At 44.3% G+C, this 20,742-nt stretch overlaps 1 protein-coding gene across 1 annotated transcript in view; it reads right to left on the bottom strand.

Annotated features, from left to right (window-relative positions):
- The window catches only part of LOC309567503 (ABC-type organic anion transporter ABCA8-like), a 182,005-nt gene that overhangs the window by 106,156 nt on the left and 55,107 nt on the right, over positions 1–20,742 (bottom strand). The window contains exons 11-13 of the mRNA XM_082272888.1: positions 18,412–18,470; positions 14,580–14,690; positions 697–872 (exon numbers count right to left, since the gene is read on the bottom strand). Of these exons, the coding sequence (XP_082129014.1) occupies positions 697–872; positions 14,580–14,690; positions 18,412–18,470 (346 nt within the window). The remainder of the gene's footprint in view (positions 1–696; positions 873–14,579; positions 14,691–18,411; positions 18,471–20,742) is intronic.

Here is a 20,742-nt window from a genome sequence, read left to right as displayed (position 1 = left end):
TGCCTCCTGTCGCCGTGTGGGCTGGGAGAGGAAGGCAGACATACGTGTACCTCCCGACGCCGTGTGGGCATGGGAGAAGGACTGCTGCCTCCTGTCGCCGTGTGGGCTGGGAGAGGGGGACAGTCGGATGTGTGCCTCCCGACAAGCTGGTGAGCATGGGAGAAGACCCCCTACAGCGATGTGAAGCTAAGGAGGGTAACCACGAGTGAAGACGTCTCAAAGGTGAGAAGACAAAGTGTTCCATGTGAAGAGTGTGAAGAGAACTATGTTCAATGTGAAGAATCTGAAGAGTAAAGGATCCTGTTATAAATGAACATGTGCTGTGTGAAAGAAAACAAAGGGACATGTTCAATGGACAATGTTTGTGCTGTGTGAAAAGCAAACAAATGGACATTTGAGTGTCTGCTGTAGGATCAGCAGTGTCGGCCCAACAGTAGGTTGGAAAGACTTCTTAGGTAGGTTCCAGCTGTGAGAAGGTAGCCGCCCACCGAGGCAAGGATTTATTTTGTCTTTTATTTTATTTTGGCTGTTTTGATGCTTGCAATTGTGTTAAGTAAATTGCATGAATAAATCAGTCTTGTTTTCAACCTCTAATCGGCTATCTCTCTGTGAAAACGCACCCCCAAAGGGGTCATCCACGCCTACCACCGAGCTAATCCCTCACAATATAATCTGCACATCCACATTGGTTTGTACCTCGGATTTAACTTTACTTCTAGGAACTCCTTTAATCTGAGAAAAAACCTCCAAATTCTCCTTCACCGTTAGAAGCTCAAAGTTAATTTCGATCTGCGGACAAAAGCCGATCTTTCTCTGGATCTCCTGACGAAGACTGAGGTCTGATAGAGGATGGTCATAGATGTTGGCAGATCCTACAATGAAAAAGGAAGAAGTTAAAGGTTATCTCCACCCAAAATGTATATTTGAAGATCAGCAGACTAGAAGTCATTTACCCATAATGCACAGTAAGATAATGACACCAGTTCTCATCCTGTTCAGCAACAGTATGGTCCCCACAGATGTTTCCAGATGTGGTATTAGCACAGTGTTCTCAGATTTAGGGCTCTTTGAAGCTTTACAAAAGAAGAGCTATTGGAAACTGTAATGGATCTGGGTCTGTTTTTTTAAAATGATATACATATTTTTAAGACTCCTATTTCGTAAAGGTTTTTTTTCAAGTGTACAAAAATAAGTAGAAAGTCATTAAAAAATTTTCCTATAGCCTTCCACATACTGTGGCTTGGGGTGTTAAGTCAAAGAACTACCCCTGAGAAGATAATAGCTTGAAAAACCAATGAAAGGCAGCCCAGAGCCTCACCTGTTGTCCCAAACGAGAAAACAAATGATTGATATGCAATTTATTTAATATACACTCACCGGACACTTTATTAGGTACACCATGCTAGTAGCGTGTTGGACCCCCTTTTGCCTTAATTCTTTGTGGCATAGATACAAGGTGTTGGAAACATTCCTCAGAGATTTTGCTCCATAGTGACGTGATAACATCACGCAGTTGCTGCAGATTTGTCGGCTGCACATCCATGATGCCAATCTCCCGTTCCACATCATCCCAAGGGTGCTCTATTGGATTGAGATATGGTGAATGTGGAGGCCATTGGAGTACAGTGACCTCCCTGTCATGTTGAAGAAACCAGTGGTGAGATGATTTGAGCTTTCTGACATGGTGCATTATCCTGCTGGAAGGAGCGATCAGAAGATAGGTACACTGTAGTCATAAAGGAATGGACATGGCAACAATACTCTGGTAGGGCGTGACATTTAAACTATGCTCAATTGGTACTAAGGGGCCCAAACTATGCCAAGAAAATATCCCCCCCACCATTACATCACCACCACCAGCCTGAACCGTTAATACAAGGCAAGATGGATCCATGCTTTCATGTTGTTTATGCCAAATTCTGACCCTACCATCTGAATGTCGCAGCTGAAATCCAGACTCATCAGACCAGGCAATGTTTTTCCAATCTTCTATTGTCCAATTTTGGTGTTCCTGTGTGAATTGTAGCCTCAGTTTCCTGTTCTTAGCTGACAGGAGTGGCACCCCGTGTGGTCTTATGTTACTGTAGCCCAGATGGTATTCTGCATAACTTGGATGTAACAAGTGTTTGAGTTACTGTTGCCTATCTATCATCTGGAACCAGTCTGCCCATTCTCCTCTGACCTCTGACATCAACAAGGCATTTTCCTCCACCCAACTGCCACTCACTGGATATTTTATCTTTTCCTGACAGACTCCATGGCAGCATATGTTTTGGGTTTAGCTCCATTCCTACCCTATAGGACCCCATTCCCATAAATCTTTGTTCCTGTTCAGCATCTGTGTTCCTTTTTTGTCCTCTCCGGAGCACCTGTATGGTGCCCTGTTCTACCAAAACTTGAAGTTTGGGATAAGTCCAGGCAAGTGCCGGCAGAGCATGACGGGTCGCTATGCTGCAATAGGTTCTTGCTATTAGAGTATGGAGTGGGCAATGGAAGAAGTGCTAACACCTGGTCACTGACAGGCAGGCGAAGTGTTGCCCAAATAGCCCAGCTGCTGCGGGTAGCTGTATGTGCCCCAAAGTCCTGTGTGTGCTTCCCTGGGCCTGGATCAATGCGCAGGAGTGGTAAGACGTACCTTTCCATGGCAGCATTTTCTTTTTTTTATGTGTACGCTTTTTTTCCCCCCTCCTCTGTCCTCTCCTCTCCTTCTCTCTTCCCCTTTCCCTGGTGCTAGTGTTACCTGCCATAGCGGCTGGTCCGCTTCCGTGTTCCAAGCCGTTGTTTTGTGTTGATTCCGTCTGTGCATGCCCTGCTGATTCAAAAATGAGGCTTGGTTGCGCATGCGCGGTAGAGGCAAGGTGGCGGTGGTCGTGCATGCGCAAGTGGTGATGTCAGCAGAGGTGCAATTTTTAAAAGGGATACAGTCCATGCAGTTTGTGGGAATGATCGTGGGCCAGGCGGCGACTTCCCAAGGCTCCAGGAAGTTGGCGGCAAGGTAGGACTTGTCTCTACGAGCTGTATGTGGGCTCCCCACCCCCTTTCTCCTCTCTCATCTGGCTGTCCATGTCAGCACTTTGCAGGTCAGTGCCCAGAGATGGAAGCCTCACTGCCCTCCTGTGGCCAGCCCTCACGCAGCAGGCACCTACTATGTTCTGCTCCAGGGTACGGCTGTGGTGGGTGGTGAAGGTTGGGGGGGGCATCATGTCCCATGCAGCCTGTGTTTTCTCTTTCTCTTTTTTGCAGCCCTTCTGGATCTGATCCCCCACCACACGCAAAGAAGATAGTCATTCAAAGTCTCACCACCGGCACTCTTCCTCAAGGTCTAGGCACAGGTTCCCTTCTAGCTCAAGGCGCCACAGTAGGGACTCAGCCTTCTTACCTGGATCCTTTCATCACCCTAGCCACCAAGAAAAGACAGGGTACTGGGGGTGCGGTTCTTGGGTCCCAGATGGAAAATCTTTCTGTGATCGTGGTTTTTCCCAGGCTGCAGGTGAAAAAGGTAGTTCGGACCAACAGCTATAATTTATGGTGAAAGGGATCATTAAGGATTCCCTAAGCGAATTTGGAGTTAGCCATGTCCAAAGTCCATCCTTGGATCCTCCACACTCTCCATCCAGAGATGCGCAGGGCCAAGACATCCTGGAGTCATCACAGCCAAGCTCAGAACTGAGAACGAGCTTGTTCTCAGACAGAGATTCAGAGTCAGAAGATCCCTGTCTGGGCTTCGACTTTGGCATGGTTCCTCCCCTGGTCAGGGCAGTGAGGGAAGCTCTAAACTGGGAGGATCCAGTGGTCTCTCTCCCCAGCAAAGAGAATTCTTTAAACAGCTGAACAGAGAGCAACTGAATTTTCAGTTTCTGGGAGAGTTGGGAGAAGTTATCACAGACGAGTCAAGCAAAGTGGAAAGGAAAAACTCCATGCTCTCGAAGATTGTGAAATTATTTCCATTTAAAGAGGAAGAGGTGAAACACCTGGAGTCCCCGCCACTCATGGATGCGGCTGTGATGAGGCTTGTCAAGCATTTGACCCTTTCATTATGGGATACAGTTTCATTCAAAGACCCTCTGGACAGACTGATTGACTCTGACCTCAAGCAAGTCTATCTAACAGCTGGCATGGCTTGTAAACCAGCCTTAGCTCAAGCAGCAATGTCCAAAGCAATGGAGATATGAGCGGACAATGTAGATGAGACGCTTAGGAGCTTCTCTGAAGAGATGGTCAGAAGCTCTACTATTCAGGAGCTGAAGATGGCCTTGGCCTTCTTGGGAGAGACTTCCAGCTGCATCATCCGCCTGGTGGCCCAGTTTATGCTTTCCTCGGTCACCACCAATCATGCCCTTTGGCTTCGGCCTTGGTTAGCTGACCCTCCCTCAAAGTAGGTGTGGTGCCATATCCCATGTGACGGCAGTCACTTTGGTTGGGGGGCCTGTGGAACCCAGCTTACCTTAGAGAGGTTGGGAAATCCCTGTCTCAGCTCCCTAGACCCCTCTTATGTGTAAGCCACCCTGTGTCTATTAGGGACACAGGGTGGCCAAGAAAATGATGGACTTAATGGACACTGAGACTATGGTTTGGATTACTATGGTTTTGATTACTTGGACTATATGAAGACTCTGGGACTCTAAGCCTAGCTGCCTATTGCCAATAAGGCTCCATAGTCAGACTCATAGCAGATGCTAATATCATCAGCTCAACCACCTGTCTTCCACAAACTGTAATTATGCAGATTTACTCTGTTTTTACACTTATAATAATGTGGATTGTATTTTGTTTTAGCTTTGTTGCCGGCAGTCAAGTCTTCCAGCCTGGTTTAAGTGCGTTGAGTTAATTAGAATTAATGATAACCTTGTCTAGATGGGATTAGCCATGAGTCAGCTGTACCTCGTTATCTAACCATTGTGTGATTTTTGAGTAAATATTCGGGTCATTGTTCATGTAGTGACTGACATACTTCTCAAGTGTATAAAAAGTATGTTTCTTGTTCAATAAATAGTTAGTTGTTTTCAGATACATATAAGCTAAGTTCAGGCTAGATTTGTATGTAGGGTGGCTGGAATATCTGATACAGTATCTATGTTCAAGACTGGAGGAAACCATATACTGACGGAAGCCCACAAACACAGTGTGGGTCGCGGTTCCGTTACATCCCATTAGAGCGTTCTTCCCTCTTTAGGAATAAGTTAGATAGTGCCATAACTCAGGCCACGGGTGGTAGGTTGGGGTTCCTTCCCCAAGACCAGCGCTTACTGAATCAGAAATGCACTCAACCCAGGAAGCAGGTCACAGATCGTGCTAGGAAACACGTAGCTACAAACCCAGTAGGGAGTTTGGGAGAAGATGGAAGTCAAGACAGTCTTCTTTTCGGAAACCCCCCAAGAGTTGATCTACTGGGGACGAAGAGGCCACTAAGTCCTTTTGAGATTTTGAGATTGGGCCCACTCAGACGTGTCAGGTGGGGGCTCATCTGCTCCACTTTAGGCATGTGGGCAGCCTCATCCAGGACTCTTGGACCGGTCAGAACGTTTTCTTCTGGACATACGTGGGCTTTCAGCAGTGCTCCCAGGGTCAGGTGGTCCCCCCTTCCCTTCCTCTTTCGGCAGAAAAAAGGCAGACGCTTCTATCCTATGTGGAATCCCTGGTAATTCAGGGCACCGCCATTCCCATCACGGAGGAAGAGCAGGGACAAGGAATCTGCTCACCTCTCTTCATGGTACACAAAAATCTAAATCAGTTTATAAAAAGAGAGAGGTTCAAGATGGAGACACTACTAACAATCCAGAAGTCGGTCCAGCCGGGAGGTTGGCTAGCATCAATAGACCTAAAGGACGCTTATTTTCATGTTCCTGTTACAAGGAACTTAAACAGTATTTCTGGTTCGCCATGGGTCAGACTCACCTACAATTCACCTGTCTCCCCTTCGGGCTTTCCACATTGCCTCACATGAGTCAGCTGTAACTCGTTATCTAACCATTGTGTGATGTTTGAGTAAATATTCGGGTCATTGTTCATGTAGTGACTGACATACTTCTCAAGTGTATAAAAAGTATGTTTCTTGTTCAATCCCTGGTAATTCAGGGCACCGCCATTCCCATCACAGAAGGAAGAGCAGGGGCAAGGAATCTACTCACCTCTCTTCATGGTACAGAAAAATCTAAATCAGTTTATAAAAAGAGAGAGGTTCAAGATGGAGACACTACTAACAATCCAGCAGTTGGTCCAGCCGGGAGATTGGCTAGCATCAATAGACCTAAAGGACGCTTATTTCCATGTTCCTGTTACAAGGAACTTCCAAAAGTATTTATGGTTCGCCATGGGTCAGACTCACCTACAATTCAGCAATGCAAAAAGTGGTCACCGCCTCCACCTATAACTGGTCTTAGTGGTAAGGAGCACTGGAAGGGCGGACGCAGATCAAAAAAAACTGAGAGATTTCCAGTCACAACTTACCAACCAGCCAGCGACCAACCGAATTGACCTGTCTAACAGTATGCGTTAAAAACAGGGGTTTGGTTGCACACATTTGCAAATACATGCGTAAGCTGCAGGCCCCGACAAGGCACCCTGTGATCTGCAGTCCCTAACTCTACAATTTAAAGAGTCTCTACAATGAGAGCACATGCATTTAATGGGATAGATGGAGGACAGGCGACTAGAGGGAGCCCACCCCTCCTTAAAGGCACAGGGTCACACTGAACACCCGCCCTTCCAGTGCTCCTTACCACTAAGACCAGTTATAGGTGGAGGCGGTGACCACTTTTTGCATTATTGATATCTATATTGAACCAGGCAACGCACTGACACCTTTGCCGCCATTGTGCGATGTGCTGGGTGTTCAGTGTGACCCTGTGCCTTTAAGTAGGGGTGGGCTCCCTCTAGTCACCTGTCCTCCATCTATCCCATTAAATGCATGTGCTCTCATTGTAGAGACTCTTTAAATTGTAGAGTTAGGGACTGCAGATTACAGGGTGCCTTGTCAGGGCCTGCAGCTTACGCATGTATTTGCAAATGTGTGCAACCAAACCCCTGTTTTTAACGCATACTGTTAGACAGGTCAATTCGGTTGGTCTCTGGCTGGTTGGTAAGTTGTGACTGGAAATCTCTTCATTTTTTGTGATCACCTACAATTCAACTGTCTCCCCTTCGGGCTTTCTACATTGCCTCACATGTTTTCGAAAATCTTGTTGGCAGTAGTAGCCTTGGTGAGAATCAAAGGTATTCGGCTCCATCATTACTTAGATGACCTTCTCCTCCTGTCTCAAGACAAGGGTTAACTTGTGGAGCATCTGGGTAAAGTCTTCACCACTCTCCAGGAGTTCGGGTGGCTTTTAAATATGGAGAAGGGTCATATAGAACCCATACAGTACCTCGTGTTTCTTGGGGCTCAGTTCGACACGACAAGAGGCACCATCTCTCTGAGACAGCATACTTCTCGCTCTCTCTTTCTCTCATCTCTGTGCCTGGCAGTGTCTAAGGCTCGGTTCACATATACGCGATGCGGGAAGGCTGCGAATTTGCAGCCTTTTCCCGCATCGCACACGCACCCCCGGCAGTTCACACTGCCATATGCGATATGCTGGGGGTGTCAATGTAATCTTAACGACACCCCCAGTTTGATCGCATATCGCAGTGCGATCGTGCAGTTCGCACAGGATCGGATCGCACAAGTGTGAACCGCTGTGCGATCCGATCCTGATGCGGCAGCAAAAATGCCTCCTGTGCGTGTTTGCTGCGGGTGCGATGCGAATTTAGCCATACAAACTGTATGGCTAAACTCGCACCGCACAGCTGATCGCATGTAATGTCGGAGCAGTGCGCTCCGACATTACATGCGAACCCCGCACACGCAGAAGTGTGAACCGGGGCTTAAGGTCATCGGGACCATGGTCCCCACAGCTCCCATAGTGAAATGGGCTCTGTGGAGAATGCAGCCCTTCCATAGAGGATTTCTTCAGCAATGGAGTACAGAAGACAAGGACCAGTGCATCTATCTAACCCCATCCATGAGGGGGTGCCTTCCCTGGTGGCTTCAGCTGGAAAATCTGTTCAACTGCTACTCCATAGCCCCTGTCTCATGGGTCATCGTGACTTTGGATGCCAGCAATATAGGTTGGGGCACCCACTGTCTTTCAGGATAGCACAGGGCAGCTGGGACTTTTCCTCTCGTGGGATAGTCTTGAACATTCTGGAACTCCAGGCAGCATTTCGAGCGCTACAGGCCTTCTGTCATCTAATGTTGGGATCTTCGGTGATGCTCAGGTTGGACAACACAACGGCAGTGGCCTACATAAGGAAACAGAGGGGAACTCGCAGTTTCTCTCTGTTAAGAGAAGTAGAGCCGATTATGACCTGGGCGCAGAAGAACCTGTCCAACCTATCGGCTATCTATGTTCCCGGTGTCTAGAATGTGCAGGCGGACTTTCTCTCTCGAATCCGGCTAGAGAACAATGAGTGGGCTCTCCACAAGGAGGTCTTAGAGTGGGTTCTGACCCTGGGGATCTCCCCAGAGATCAAACTCTTTGCGTCCCCATGCAACCACAAACTGTCGAAGTATTACTTGAGGTTCCGAGATCCCCAAGCGTTCAGGGTGGTTTAGACATTAATGGCTGTGTGTTGAGTTATTTTGAGGGGACAGCAAATTTACACTGTTATACAAGCTGTACACTCACTACTTTACATTGTAGCAAAGTCTCATTTCTTCAGTGTTGTCACATGAAAAGATAGAATAAAATATTTACAAAAATGTGAGGGGTGTACTTACTTTTGTGAGATACTGTACATACACATACAGTATACTAACAATCTTATGCCAGTGAGCGCTGACTCACTTACTTCTAGCTAGTTGGTGAATTGTTTTTTGCATGCCGCATTCAAAGTCACTTAAATCCCCTTTCTTCCCCATTCTAATGCTCAGTTTGAACTTCAGCAAGTCGTCTTCACCACGTCTATATGCCTAAGTTCATGAATTTGCTGCCATGTGATTGGCTGATTACCAAGCAATTGAAAAGGTGTACCTAATAAAGTGGCCGGTGAGTGTATATCTACAGAAGACTTCCAGCACAGTATGGAGATGAGATGCTCAGCCGCACTGGCATACGGTTGCGGCGCATTCGCAGCATGATTGCGGCACGTTAATACAATGAAAATTTCAGCTGGTTGTTAAGGAGCGCACCGGGCAACCGGCCACTGCGTCCTTAACAACTGATGAGTCGTCAGATGTCAGAGGGCTTCCCTGCTGACAGCTGAATGTAAAAACAAGCATTGTCGGCAATAAAAAAATTATCAAAAAAACTGCATGGCCTTCGGGTCTGGTATAGATTTTGAGGGGAACCCCACGCCAAAAAATGGCATGCCCCCCCCCCCAATCCATAGCAGATCCTTAACTGAGCATGAATCCAGGCAGGTCAGCAAAAAGAGGAGACGGGAGAGCGGCACCCCCCTCCTGAATTGTACCAAGCCACATGCCTTCAACATGGGGGGGGGTGGCATTGCACCCTTGTGACATCACCAACCCAGCATGCACTGGGCAATGACGTCACAAGGGGGCGATGCCGCCCAGTGACGTCGCCAGCTGACCCCACTCCTTATCTATTTAGTAAATGTCAGGCAGCGGCGCAAGCAGATGTGCCTTTTTTTTTCTTTTGGGACTGGCGGGGGCGGCAGCGTCGTAACTGATGATGGATCTTACATCGGGGGGCATTGTTTTTTTTTTTTTTTAATAAAGAACTTGTCAAAAACTGTGTGTTTGTTTTCCATGATCATTTCCCAAGTCCCTCCCCCCACAGTTAGAAAACACTTCCCTAGGCTCACAATTAACCCTTTGATCACCTCTAGGTTAACCCCTTCCATGCCAGTGTCATTATTACAGTAACAGTGCATATTTTTAGCACTGATTACTGTAGTAATGTCACTGGTCCCCCCAAAAATGTCCAAAATGTCAGTTAGGGGTCCAATCTGTCCGCTGCAATGTCACAGTCCTGCTAAAAATCGCAGATTGCTGCCATTACCAATGAAAAAATGATAAAAAATAAAAATGACATAAATATTTCCCCTAGTTTGTAGACGCAATAACTTTTGCGCAAATCAATCAAAATACGCTTATTGCAAAAAAAATTTTAACCAAAAATATGTAGCAGAAAACCAATTGGCCTAAAAGGATGACATTTTATTTTTTTTTTATTGGGAATGTCATTTAGCAGAAAGTGAAAAATATAGTTTTTTTTTTTTCAGAATTGTCGCTCTTTTTTTATTTATAGCGCAAAAAATAATAATTGCAGAGGTGATCAAATACCACCAAAAGAAAGCTCTATTTGTGGGAAAGAAAGGAAATCAATTTTTTTTAGGTACAGCGCCGCATGACCGCACAATTGTCCGTTAAAGTAATGCAGTACCGAATCGCAAAATATGGCCGGGTCATTAAGGGGGGAAATCCTTCTGGTCCAGAACTGGCTAACGTGCATTAATGTTATAGGAGCATTTTATTGGCATCAGTATTTGGAACAAGCCCTAAAAGAGTTCCTCAGAGATCAGAAATTCAGCCCTGATGATGAGGTAAACAAGGCTGTCCTTGGATGGGTCAGATATACTGACAAATGTTTCTATGACAAAGCTTTCCAGGCATTAGCTAAACACTGAAATAAGTGTATAAATGTAGCAGGGGAGTATAATGGTGTATAAATGTAGCAGGGGAGTATAATGGTGTATAGATGTAGCAGGGGAGTATAATGGTGTATAGATGTAGCAGGGGAATATAATGGTTTATAGATGTAACAGGGGAGTATAATGGTGTATAGATGTAGCAGGGGAGTATATGCAGCAGGGGAGTATAATGGTGTATAGATGTAGCAGGGGAGTATAATGGTGTATAGATGTAGCAGGGGAGTATAATGATGTATAGATGTAGCAGTGGAGTATATGCAGCAGGGGAGTATAATGGTGTATAGATGTAGCAGGGGAGTATAATGGTGTAAAGACGTAGCAGGGGAGTATAATGGTTTATAGATGTAGCAGGGGAGTATAATGGCGTATAGATGTAGCAGGGGAGTATATGTAGCAGGGGAGTATAATGGTGTATAGATGTAGCAGGGGAGTATAATGGTGTAAAGATGTAGCAGGGGAATATAATGGTTTATAGATGTAACAGGGGAGTATAATGGTGTATAGATGTAGCAGGGGAGTATATGCAGCAGGGGAGTATAATGGTGTATAGATGTAGCAGGGGAGTATAATGGTGTATAGATGTAGCAGGGGAGTATAATGGTGTATAAATGTAGCAGGGGAGTATAATGGTGTATAGATGTAGCAGGGGAGTATAATGGTGTATAGATGTAGCAAGGGAGTATAATGGTGTATAGATATAGCAGGGGAGTATAATGGTGTATAGATGTAGCAGGGGAGTATAATGGTGTATAGATGTAGCAAGGGAGTATAATGGTGTATAGATGTAGCAGGGGAGTATAATGGTATATAGATGTAGCAGGGGAGTATAATGGTATATAGATGTAGCAGGGGAGTATAATGGTGTATAGATGTAGCAAGGGAGTATAATGGTGTATAGATGTAGCAGGGGAGTATAATGGTATATAGATGTAGCAGGGAAGTATAATGGTGTATAGATGTAGCAAGGGAGTATAATGGTGTATAGATGTAGCAGGGGAGTATAATGGTGTATAAATGTAGCAGGGGAGTATAATGGTATATAGATGTAGCAGGGGAGTATAATGGTGTATAGATGTAGCAAGGGAGTATAATGGTGTATAGATGTAGCAGGGGAGTATAATGGTATATAGATGTAGCAGGGGAGTATAATGGTATATAGATGTAGCAGGGGAGTATAATGGTGTATAGATGTAGCAAGGGAGTATAATGGTGTATAGATGTAGCAGGGGAGTATAATGGTATATAGATGTAGCAGGGGAGTATAATGGTATATAGATGTAGCAGGGAAGTATAATGGTGTATAGATGTAGCAAGGGAGTATAATGGTGTATAGATGTAGCAGGGGAGTATAATGGTGTATAAATGTAGCAGGGGAGTATAATGGTATATAGATGTAGCAGGGGAGTATAATGGTGTATAGATGTAGCAAGGGAGTATAATGGTGTATAGATGTAGCAGGGGAGTATAATGGTATATAGATGTAGCAGGGGAGTATAATGGTGTATAGATGTAGCAAGGGAGTATAATGGTGTATAGATGTAGCAGGGGAGTATAATGGTATATAGATGTAGCAGGGGAGTATAATGGTATATAGATGTAGCAGGGAAGTATAATGGTGTATAGATGTAGCAAGGGAGTATAATGGTGTATAGATGTAGCAGGGGAGTATAATGGTGTATAAATGTAGCAGGGGAGTATAATGGTGTATAGACGTAGCAGGGGAGTATAATGGTGTATAGATGTAGCAGGGGGGTATAATGGTGTATAGATGTAACAGGGGAGTATAATAGTGTATAAATGTAGCAGGGGAGTATAATGGTGTATAGATGTAGCAGAGGAGAGGAGTATAATGGTGTATAAATGTAGCAGGGGAGTATAATGGTGTATAGATGTAGCAGGGGAGTATAATGGTGTATAGATGTAGCAAGGGAGTATAATGGTGTATAAATGTAGCAGGGGAATATAATGGTGTATAGATGTAGCAGGGGACTATAATGGTGTATAGATGTAGCAGGGGAGTATAATGGTATATAAATGTAGCAGGGGAGTATAATGGTGTATAGATGTAGCAGGGGAGTATAATGGTATATAGATGTAGCAGGGGAGTATAATGGTGTATAAATGTAGCAGGGGAGTATAATGATGTAAAGATGTAGCAGGGGAGTATAATGGTGTATAGATGTAGCAGGGGAGTATAATGGTGTATAGATGTAGCAGGGGAGTATAATGGTGTATAAATGTAGCAGGGGAGTATAATGATGTAAAGATGTAGCAGGGGAGTATAATGGTATATTGATGTAGCAGGGGAGTATAATGGTATATAGATGTAGCAGGGGAGTATAATGGTGTATAGATGTAGCAAGGGAGTATAATGGTGTATAGATGTAGCAGGGGAGTATAATGGTATATAGATGTAGCAGGGGAGTATAATGGTATATAGATGTAGCAGGGGAGTATAATGGTGTATAGATGTAGCAAGGGAGTATAATGGTGTATAGATGTAGCAGGGGAGTATAATGGTATATAGATGTAGCAGGGGAGTATAATGGTATATAGATGTAGCAGGGAAGTATAATGGTGTATAGATGTAGCAAGGGAGTATAATGGTGTATAGATGTAGCAGGGGAGTATAATGGTGTATAAATGTAGCAGGGGAGTATAATGGTATATAGATGTAGCAGGGGAGTATAATGGTGTATAGATGTAGCAAGGGAGTATAATGGTGTATAGATGTAGCAGGGGAGTATAATGGTATATAGATGTAGCAGGGGAGTATAATGGTGTATAGATGTAGCAAGGGAGTATAATGGTGTATAGATGTAGCAGGGGAGTATAATGGTATATAGATGTAGCAGGGGAGTATAATGGTATATAGATGTAGCAGGGAAGTATAATGGTGTATAGATGTAGCAAGGGAGTATAATGGTGTATAGATGTAGCAGGGGAGTATAATGGTGTATAAATGTAGCAGGGGAGTATAATGGTGTATAGACGTAGCAGGGGAGTATAATGGTGTATAGATGTAGCAGGGGGGTATAATGGTGTATAGATGTAACAGGGGAGTATAATAGTGTATAAATGTAGCAGGGGAGTATAATGGTGTATAGATGTAGCAGAGGAGAGGAGTATAATGGTGTATAAATGTAGCAGGGGAGTATAATGGTGTATAGATGTAGCAGGGGAGTATAATGGTGTATAGATGTAGCAAGGGAGTATAATGGTGTATAAATGTAGCAGGGGAATATAATGGTGTATAGATGTAGCAGGGGACTATAATGGTGTATAGATGTAGCAGGGGAGTATAATGGTATATAAATGTAGCAGGGGAGTATAATGGTGTATAGATGTAGCAGGGGAGTATAATGGTATATAGATGTAGCAGGGGAGTATAATGGTGTATAAATGTAGCAGGGGAGTATAATGATGTAAAGATGTAGCAGGGGAGTATAATGGTGTATAGATGTAGCAGGGGAGTATAATGGTGTATAGATGTAGCAGGGGAGTATAATGGTGTATAAATGTAGCAGGGGAGTATAATGATGTAAAGATGTAGCAGGGGAGTATAATGGTATATTGATGTAGCAGGGGAGTATAATGGTGTATAGATGTAGCAGGGGAGTATAATGGTGTATAGATGTAGCAGGGGAGTATAATGGTGTATAGATGTAGCAGGGGAGTATAATGGTGTATAAATGTGGCAGGGGAGTATAATGGTGTATAGATGTAGCAGGGGAGTATAATGGTGTAAAGACGTAGCAGGGGAGTATGTCGAAAAATTAATGCAGTTTCTACTGTGAAATTTGTTCTTTTATTATATAAACTCAAAAGTCGCGCTTTGACTTGAACGCCCCTCGTAGAAAACAACCAAACATTGAAATAAGCTGTTTATGAGGTTATGAGATATAAGGAGAGGAAAATCTCACCGCTAGTGGCTTTGCACATCCCACTGAGTATATTCAGTAATGTTGTTTTTCCAGCTCCGCTGTGACCGAGTAACGCTGTGATCTGTCCCTCATAGATGTCCAGATTCAGTCCTGGGGGGGGCGAAACACTTCAATGATCAATGCATGGCTACACAATATAGGATTACTCTTCTATCACAAACATAAAAATTGTAAAATGCAACAGTGTGTCTCTTTACATAGAAGGGATGACTGTTCTTTATCTGAAAGTATACTCATTCTTTCCCAACTTTTTGGGTCTCCTTATTCTTAAGGCTCCATTCACATATAGGGGTCTCGGATCGCAGGTAGAATTGCAACCATTGCAAGCCACAGGACGCCCGTGAGATTCCCGTGACCTACAATGGCACCCCAAACGCGCCGCGATTATGCCACGATTGTCGCCCGACGAATCGTGGTAAAATTGCAGAAACAGAATTGCGGGACGCCCGTCGCTCAAAAAAAGCACAAGAACTTATTTTGGGCGTCAGGCGTCCCGCGATTCTGTCTGTTTTAACAAGCTTACCTCTGTGAGTAAGTTTTTATTAGACCTACATTAAAGTTGTTATTCTGTTGCACTTAGAAGGCACTGTGCTTTTCTCTCTCCTTGTTCCTCCAGAGTTTCTTCTACCTCCTTCATTAGCAGCCGCTACAGTGAGCAGAATCCATGTTGACTTTCCATGCCGATTTATTTATTTATTCCCCCCCCCCTTTCCCTTATTTACCCACAGTTTTTGAGGTGACGCTGTGAACTCTGGGTTGCGCCAATTACCCTGTTTTTTGGACACTAGATGGAGCCAACAATCATAAGACCTAACCACTTGCTGACTGGGTACGTCGCTAGCCTGTGAGGCTCTGGGGAGCGAGCGCGTGCCGCCGGAGGTGCGCTCCCGCTCGGTCATGGACCCCCCCCGCACGTGTACCCGGCAGACCCGATGTCCGCCGGGCACTCGCGATCGTCCGTTAGAGCGGGAGAAAGGCAGGCGGCTAGTGTAAACAAAGCCACCTGTCATTCTCCCCTGTGTAAGAACAGTGATCATACGGTTCTACTATGTAGGACCGTTGATCACTGTTCCTACACCTCAAGCCACAGCCAATCACAGTTAGAATCACGCCCCTAGGGACACACACAACCCCTCCCTCTAAAAAAAAGTTAACCCCTTCACTGCCAGTGTCATTTTACAGTAACAGTGCATATGTATAGCACTGATTACTGTAGTAATGTCACTGGTAACCCCAAAAGTGTCAAAAATGTCAGTCAAGGGTCCGATCTGTCCGCCGCAATGTCGCAGTCCCGCAAAAAAAATCGCAGATCGCCGCCATTACGCGTTTAAAAAAAAAACAACAAAAATGACAAAAATATTTCCCTTAGTAAACACAATAACTTTTGCGCAAACCAATCAAAATACGCTTTTTGCGATTTTTTTACCAAAAATATGTAGCAGAAAACAAATTGGCCTAAAATGTTAAAACATTTTGATTTTTACATTTTTTTGGGGGGAATTTGATATAAAAAAATGTGAAAAATATTGTTATTTTTGCAAAATTGACGCTCTTTTTTTGTTTATAGCGCATGATCAAAAAATCGCACAGGTGATCAAATACCACCACAAGAAAGCTCTGTTTGTGGGGAAAAAAAAGGACGTCAAATTCGTTTAGGTACAGCGTCGTACGACCGCGCAATTGTCCGTTAAATTCACGCAGTGCCGAATCGCAAAATAGGCCCTGGTCAGGAAGGGGGTAAAATCTTCCGGGGCTTGAGTGGCTAAAAGGCATAAGCATATTCAGCAAAATAAGGGTATTATCTTTGATGGCTGAGCGAATGCTTGAGACGTTTGCTGAGTAAATTTTCCTAAAAATCTTTTTATTTATAACATGTGTACACTGATTTAGGTGATGTTATGGGTTGAATGTGAATATTTGTATGCCCACTGTCATCTACAAAGTTATTCCTTGAAAGGATAGACAGCTTTTTCTCAGCCCAAAAGTGTATATTAAGAAGTTGAATGACTCCACAGCAGATGTCAGCAGGATGTGGAATATTTTCTTTCCAGGGTTGTGGAACAAAGATTCTAATTTGTATCCATTCTAAAGAAAAGGGTTTCTCAACCAGGGTTCCTCCTGAGGTTGTTGGGGGTTCCTTGAGCAATGGGCAATTTCTGCCTCTCAGATAAGTTTCCAATGACACCATTGTTCCTTTTAGCTATCTGTAATGGGGTAATTATTCCCAATGATGACCAGACTAAGGAGCATTCCTCCCACTGACTGTCACTTTAACCACTTTTCCACCGGAGGATTTTCCTGCTTTACGTCCAGGCCACTTTTTGCGATTCGGCACCGTGCAAATTTAACTGACAATTGCGCGGTCATGCAACGCCGTACCCAAACGAAATTTACGTCCTTTTTTTCCCCACAAACAGAGCTTTCTTTTGGTGGTATTTGATCACCTGTGCGATTTTCATTTTTTGTGATATTAATAAAAAAATGCGACAATTTTGAAAAAATAACAATATTTTTCTACTTTGACAGTTAAAGAATATCCAATATATTCAATTTTTGCCATATATTTAGGCCAAAATGTATTTAGCTACATGTCTTTGACAAAAAAATTCTCAATGAGCGTATTTTTAACTGCTTTAAGACCGGAAGATTTTACCCCATTCCTGACAAGGCCATATTTTGCGATTCGGCACTGCGTGACTTTAACGGACAATTGCACAGTCATGCGATGCTGTACCCAAATCTATGTCCTTTTTTCCCCACAAATAGAGCTTTCTTTTGGTGGTATTTGATCCCCTATGCGATTTTTACTTTTTGCACTATAAACAAAAAAAGAGTAATTTTGAAAAAATAACAATATGTTTCACATTTTTTTATATGAACCCCCCCCCTCCCCCAAAAAAAATGTAAAAATCATAATTTTTTAACATTTTAGGCCAATTGGTTTTCTGCCACATATTTTTGGTAAAAAAAAATTGCAATAAGCGTGTTTAGATTGGTTTGCGTAAAAGTTATCGCAGCTACTAACTACGGGAAATTGATGTCATTTTTATTGTTTTTTTTTTTAACTAGTAAAGGCGGCGATCTGGCGGTGATCTGCGATTTTTTTTGCGGGACTGCAACATTTCGGCGGACAGATCGGACCCTTGACTCACATTTTTGACACTTTTGGGGGGTACCAGTGACATTACTGCAGTAATCAGTGCTATAAATATGCACTGTTACTGTAAAAATGACACTGGCAGGGAAGGGGTTAACTTTATTGGAGAGGGAGGGGTTAATGTATGCCTAGTGCTTACTGACGTGTGTGGGGGGAGGGGACTGTGTGACACAGGCATAGATCGCAGGTTCAGCTATGCTGAATCCTGCAATCTGACCCTGCCTGTCACTTAGGAGATCCGCCCGCTTTGTTTACACAAGCGGGCGGATCTCCACACTCGATCCCCGACGATCGGGGAAGAGTGGCAGCGATTGCCGCTGCTCCTCCCCTGGCCCGACTGCCGCTGTGACTGAATACAGCGGGAGCGAGTCTCCAGCGGGGCGCGCTTGCGCCGCCCACAAGGGGAGGAGTCCAGCGAAGTAGGTCTACGTCGCTGGACGATATCGAGCCACTTTGCCGCAGTACGGTCAACCTGACCGGTCGGCAAGTGGTTAATGTATCATGAGTTGTAGATTTTTAATTTTTAGCAGGGGTTCCCCGAGACCAGAAATGTATTTCAAGGGTTCCTCTGTGTAGAAAAGGTTGAGAAAGGCTGCTATAGAAAGTATCCTGTATTACAGACAAGAGAAGTGAACATGTTAGGAATTGGATCACCTTGTAGCGCCTCTGTCGCCTTGTCCTTGCCGCTGTACATTTTCTTAACATTGCTTATCCTGTATGAAGGGACAAGATGATGATTTAGAGGGAATTTCATAAAACAGACCTATTCTATCACCAGATACTAAAATGTATAATTTACATCAACCATTCTCGACCTGGGTTCCTCCAGAGGTGGCTAGGGGTTCCTGGAGCTTTGGTTGGTTGATCCCATCTGATGGTGTCCGCATAGTTCCAGAGCCCATGATCTTTTTAGCTGTTTGTAAAAGAGGCATTCTGATCATCACTATAAGGGGGACATTCTGACCTCCACCGTATGGGGGACATTCTGACCTCCACTGTAATGGGGACATTCTGACCTCCACTGTAATGGGGACATTCTGACCACCACTGTAAGGGGGGACGTTCTGACCTCCACCATAAGCGGGACATTCTGACCACCACTCCATGGGGGAGATTCCGACCACCACTGTATGGGGGGAAATCTGACCACCACTGTAAGGGGAACATTCTGACCACCACTGTAAGAGGGAAATTCTGACCACCACTGTAAGGGGAACATTCTGACCACCACTGTAAGGGGGACATTCTGACCACCACTGTAAGGGGACAGTCTGTCCTCCACTGTAAAGGGAGCATTCTGGCCACCAATGTAAACCACCAGTGTAAGGAGGCAATGTGATCACCACTTTAAGGGGTACATTCTGACCATCACTGTAAGGGGGGCATTCTGACCACCACTGTAAGGGGGCAATGTAATCACCACTGTAAGGGGGACATTCTGACCACCACTGTAAGGGGGCAATGTGAGCACCACTGAAAGGGAACATTCTGACCACCACTGTAAGGGGGAAATTCTGATCACCACTGTAAGGTGGAAATTCTGATCACCACTGTAAGGTGGAAATTCTGAAGACCACTGTAAGGGGGACATTCTGACCACCACTGTAAGGGGACATTCTGACCTCCACTGCAAGGGGGCAATGTGAGCACCACTGTAAGGGGCCATTCTGACCACCACTGTAATGGGGCAATGTGTTCACCACTGTAACAGTTACATTATGACCACCAGTGTAAGGGGGCAATGTGATCACCACTGTAACAGTTACATTCTGACCATCACTGTAAGGGGGGCATTCTGACCACCACTGTAAGGAGGCAATGTGATCACCACTGTAAGGGGCCATTCTGACCACCACTGTAAGGGGGCAATGTGATCACCACTGTAAGGGGAAATTCTGACCACCACTGTAAGGGGGGCATTCTGACCACAAATATAGGGGGGCATACCTTTCCAATAACCACTGAAGAATGGATTATAGCAGGGGTTCTCTGAGATCTGAAATGTATTTCAAGGGTTCCTCTGGAGTTAAAGATTGAGAAAGGCAATCCAACAGACTAATCATCAGCAAGGCTAAATCACATTTCTGGAGTAGCAGGAGACCTTCCTTGCCATGAATGAAATATCGCAGCTCACAAAGGCTAAATCACAGGTCTTTAGTCATCAGCAGCCTTGTGGTTGTTTCATGTTATTACAGACTGCAGAGAACCTAATAATTTAAGCTAAGGAGAATCTGTCCCCTTTGCTTACCATGGGACAAGGATCCATAAGGCACAACTGTTCTACAACACTGCAAATTATAGCCTGTACTGTATACATAATGGGCGCTTATGGCTGCCCTCATATGCATTCTTTTTTTTTTTTTTTCAACGTTTAATTTTTATTTGAAAAATCTAGATAGCAATATTCTCAAATTGTACAAATTGGGTATAACAATTGTAGAGAATAGTGATACAAAGAAATAAAGCTGATATATATCAAGTTCCCTTGGTGATATAAATGCAAATTACACACAAGTTTGAGTGAAATGATATATAGGACCCTCTACTAAGGAAGGAGTCTGGCCCCCCCAATTGGGTTCATACTGTGACCAGACCCAGTCCTACATCCTGAATAAACCTTTAGGGAAGGCCTTCCCTGAAGGCGAAAGCCTAAGGCATCATTTAAACAAAGGAACAATTGAAAAGTTGAACGTATTAATCCATCCCCTAATCCTTAATTACTCTGTATGATATAGTAGTGTTACAATCTATATTTGTGATGTGGCCTTAGAATATTTTCCCCATGAGTCCCATTTTTTATGGTAGAGATGTGCTTTATGGTCCTTGTATGCTATAAGTTTCTCATAATGGGATTGAGCATTGACTCTAGATATTACTGAGTCCACCGTTGGAGCAGAGGTAGACTTCCATTCTTTCGCTAGAGCTATACGTGAGGCAAACAGAATGTGTTGATGGGTAAATTTCCACTCCCAAATTATGTAATAC

Source organism: Pelophylax lessonae (assembly GCF_965119305.1).
Source record: "Pelophylax lessonae genome assembly, chromosome: 11".
Lineage (NCBI taxonomy): Eukaryota > Metazoa > Chordata > Amphibia > Anura > Ranidae > Pelophylax > Pelophylax lessonae.
This window is presented reverse-complemented; position numbering and strand designations above follow the sequence as displayed.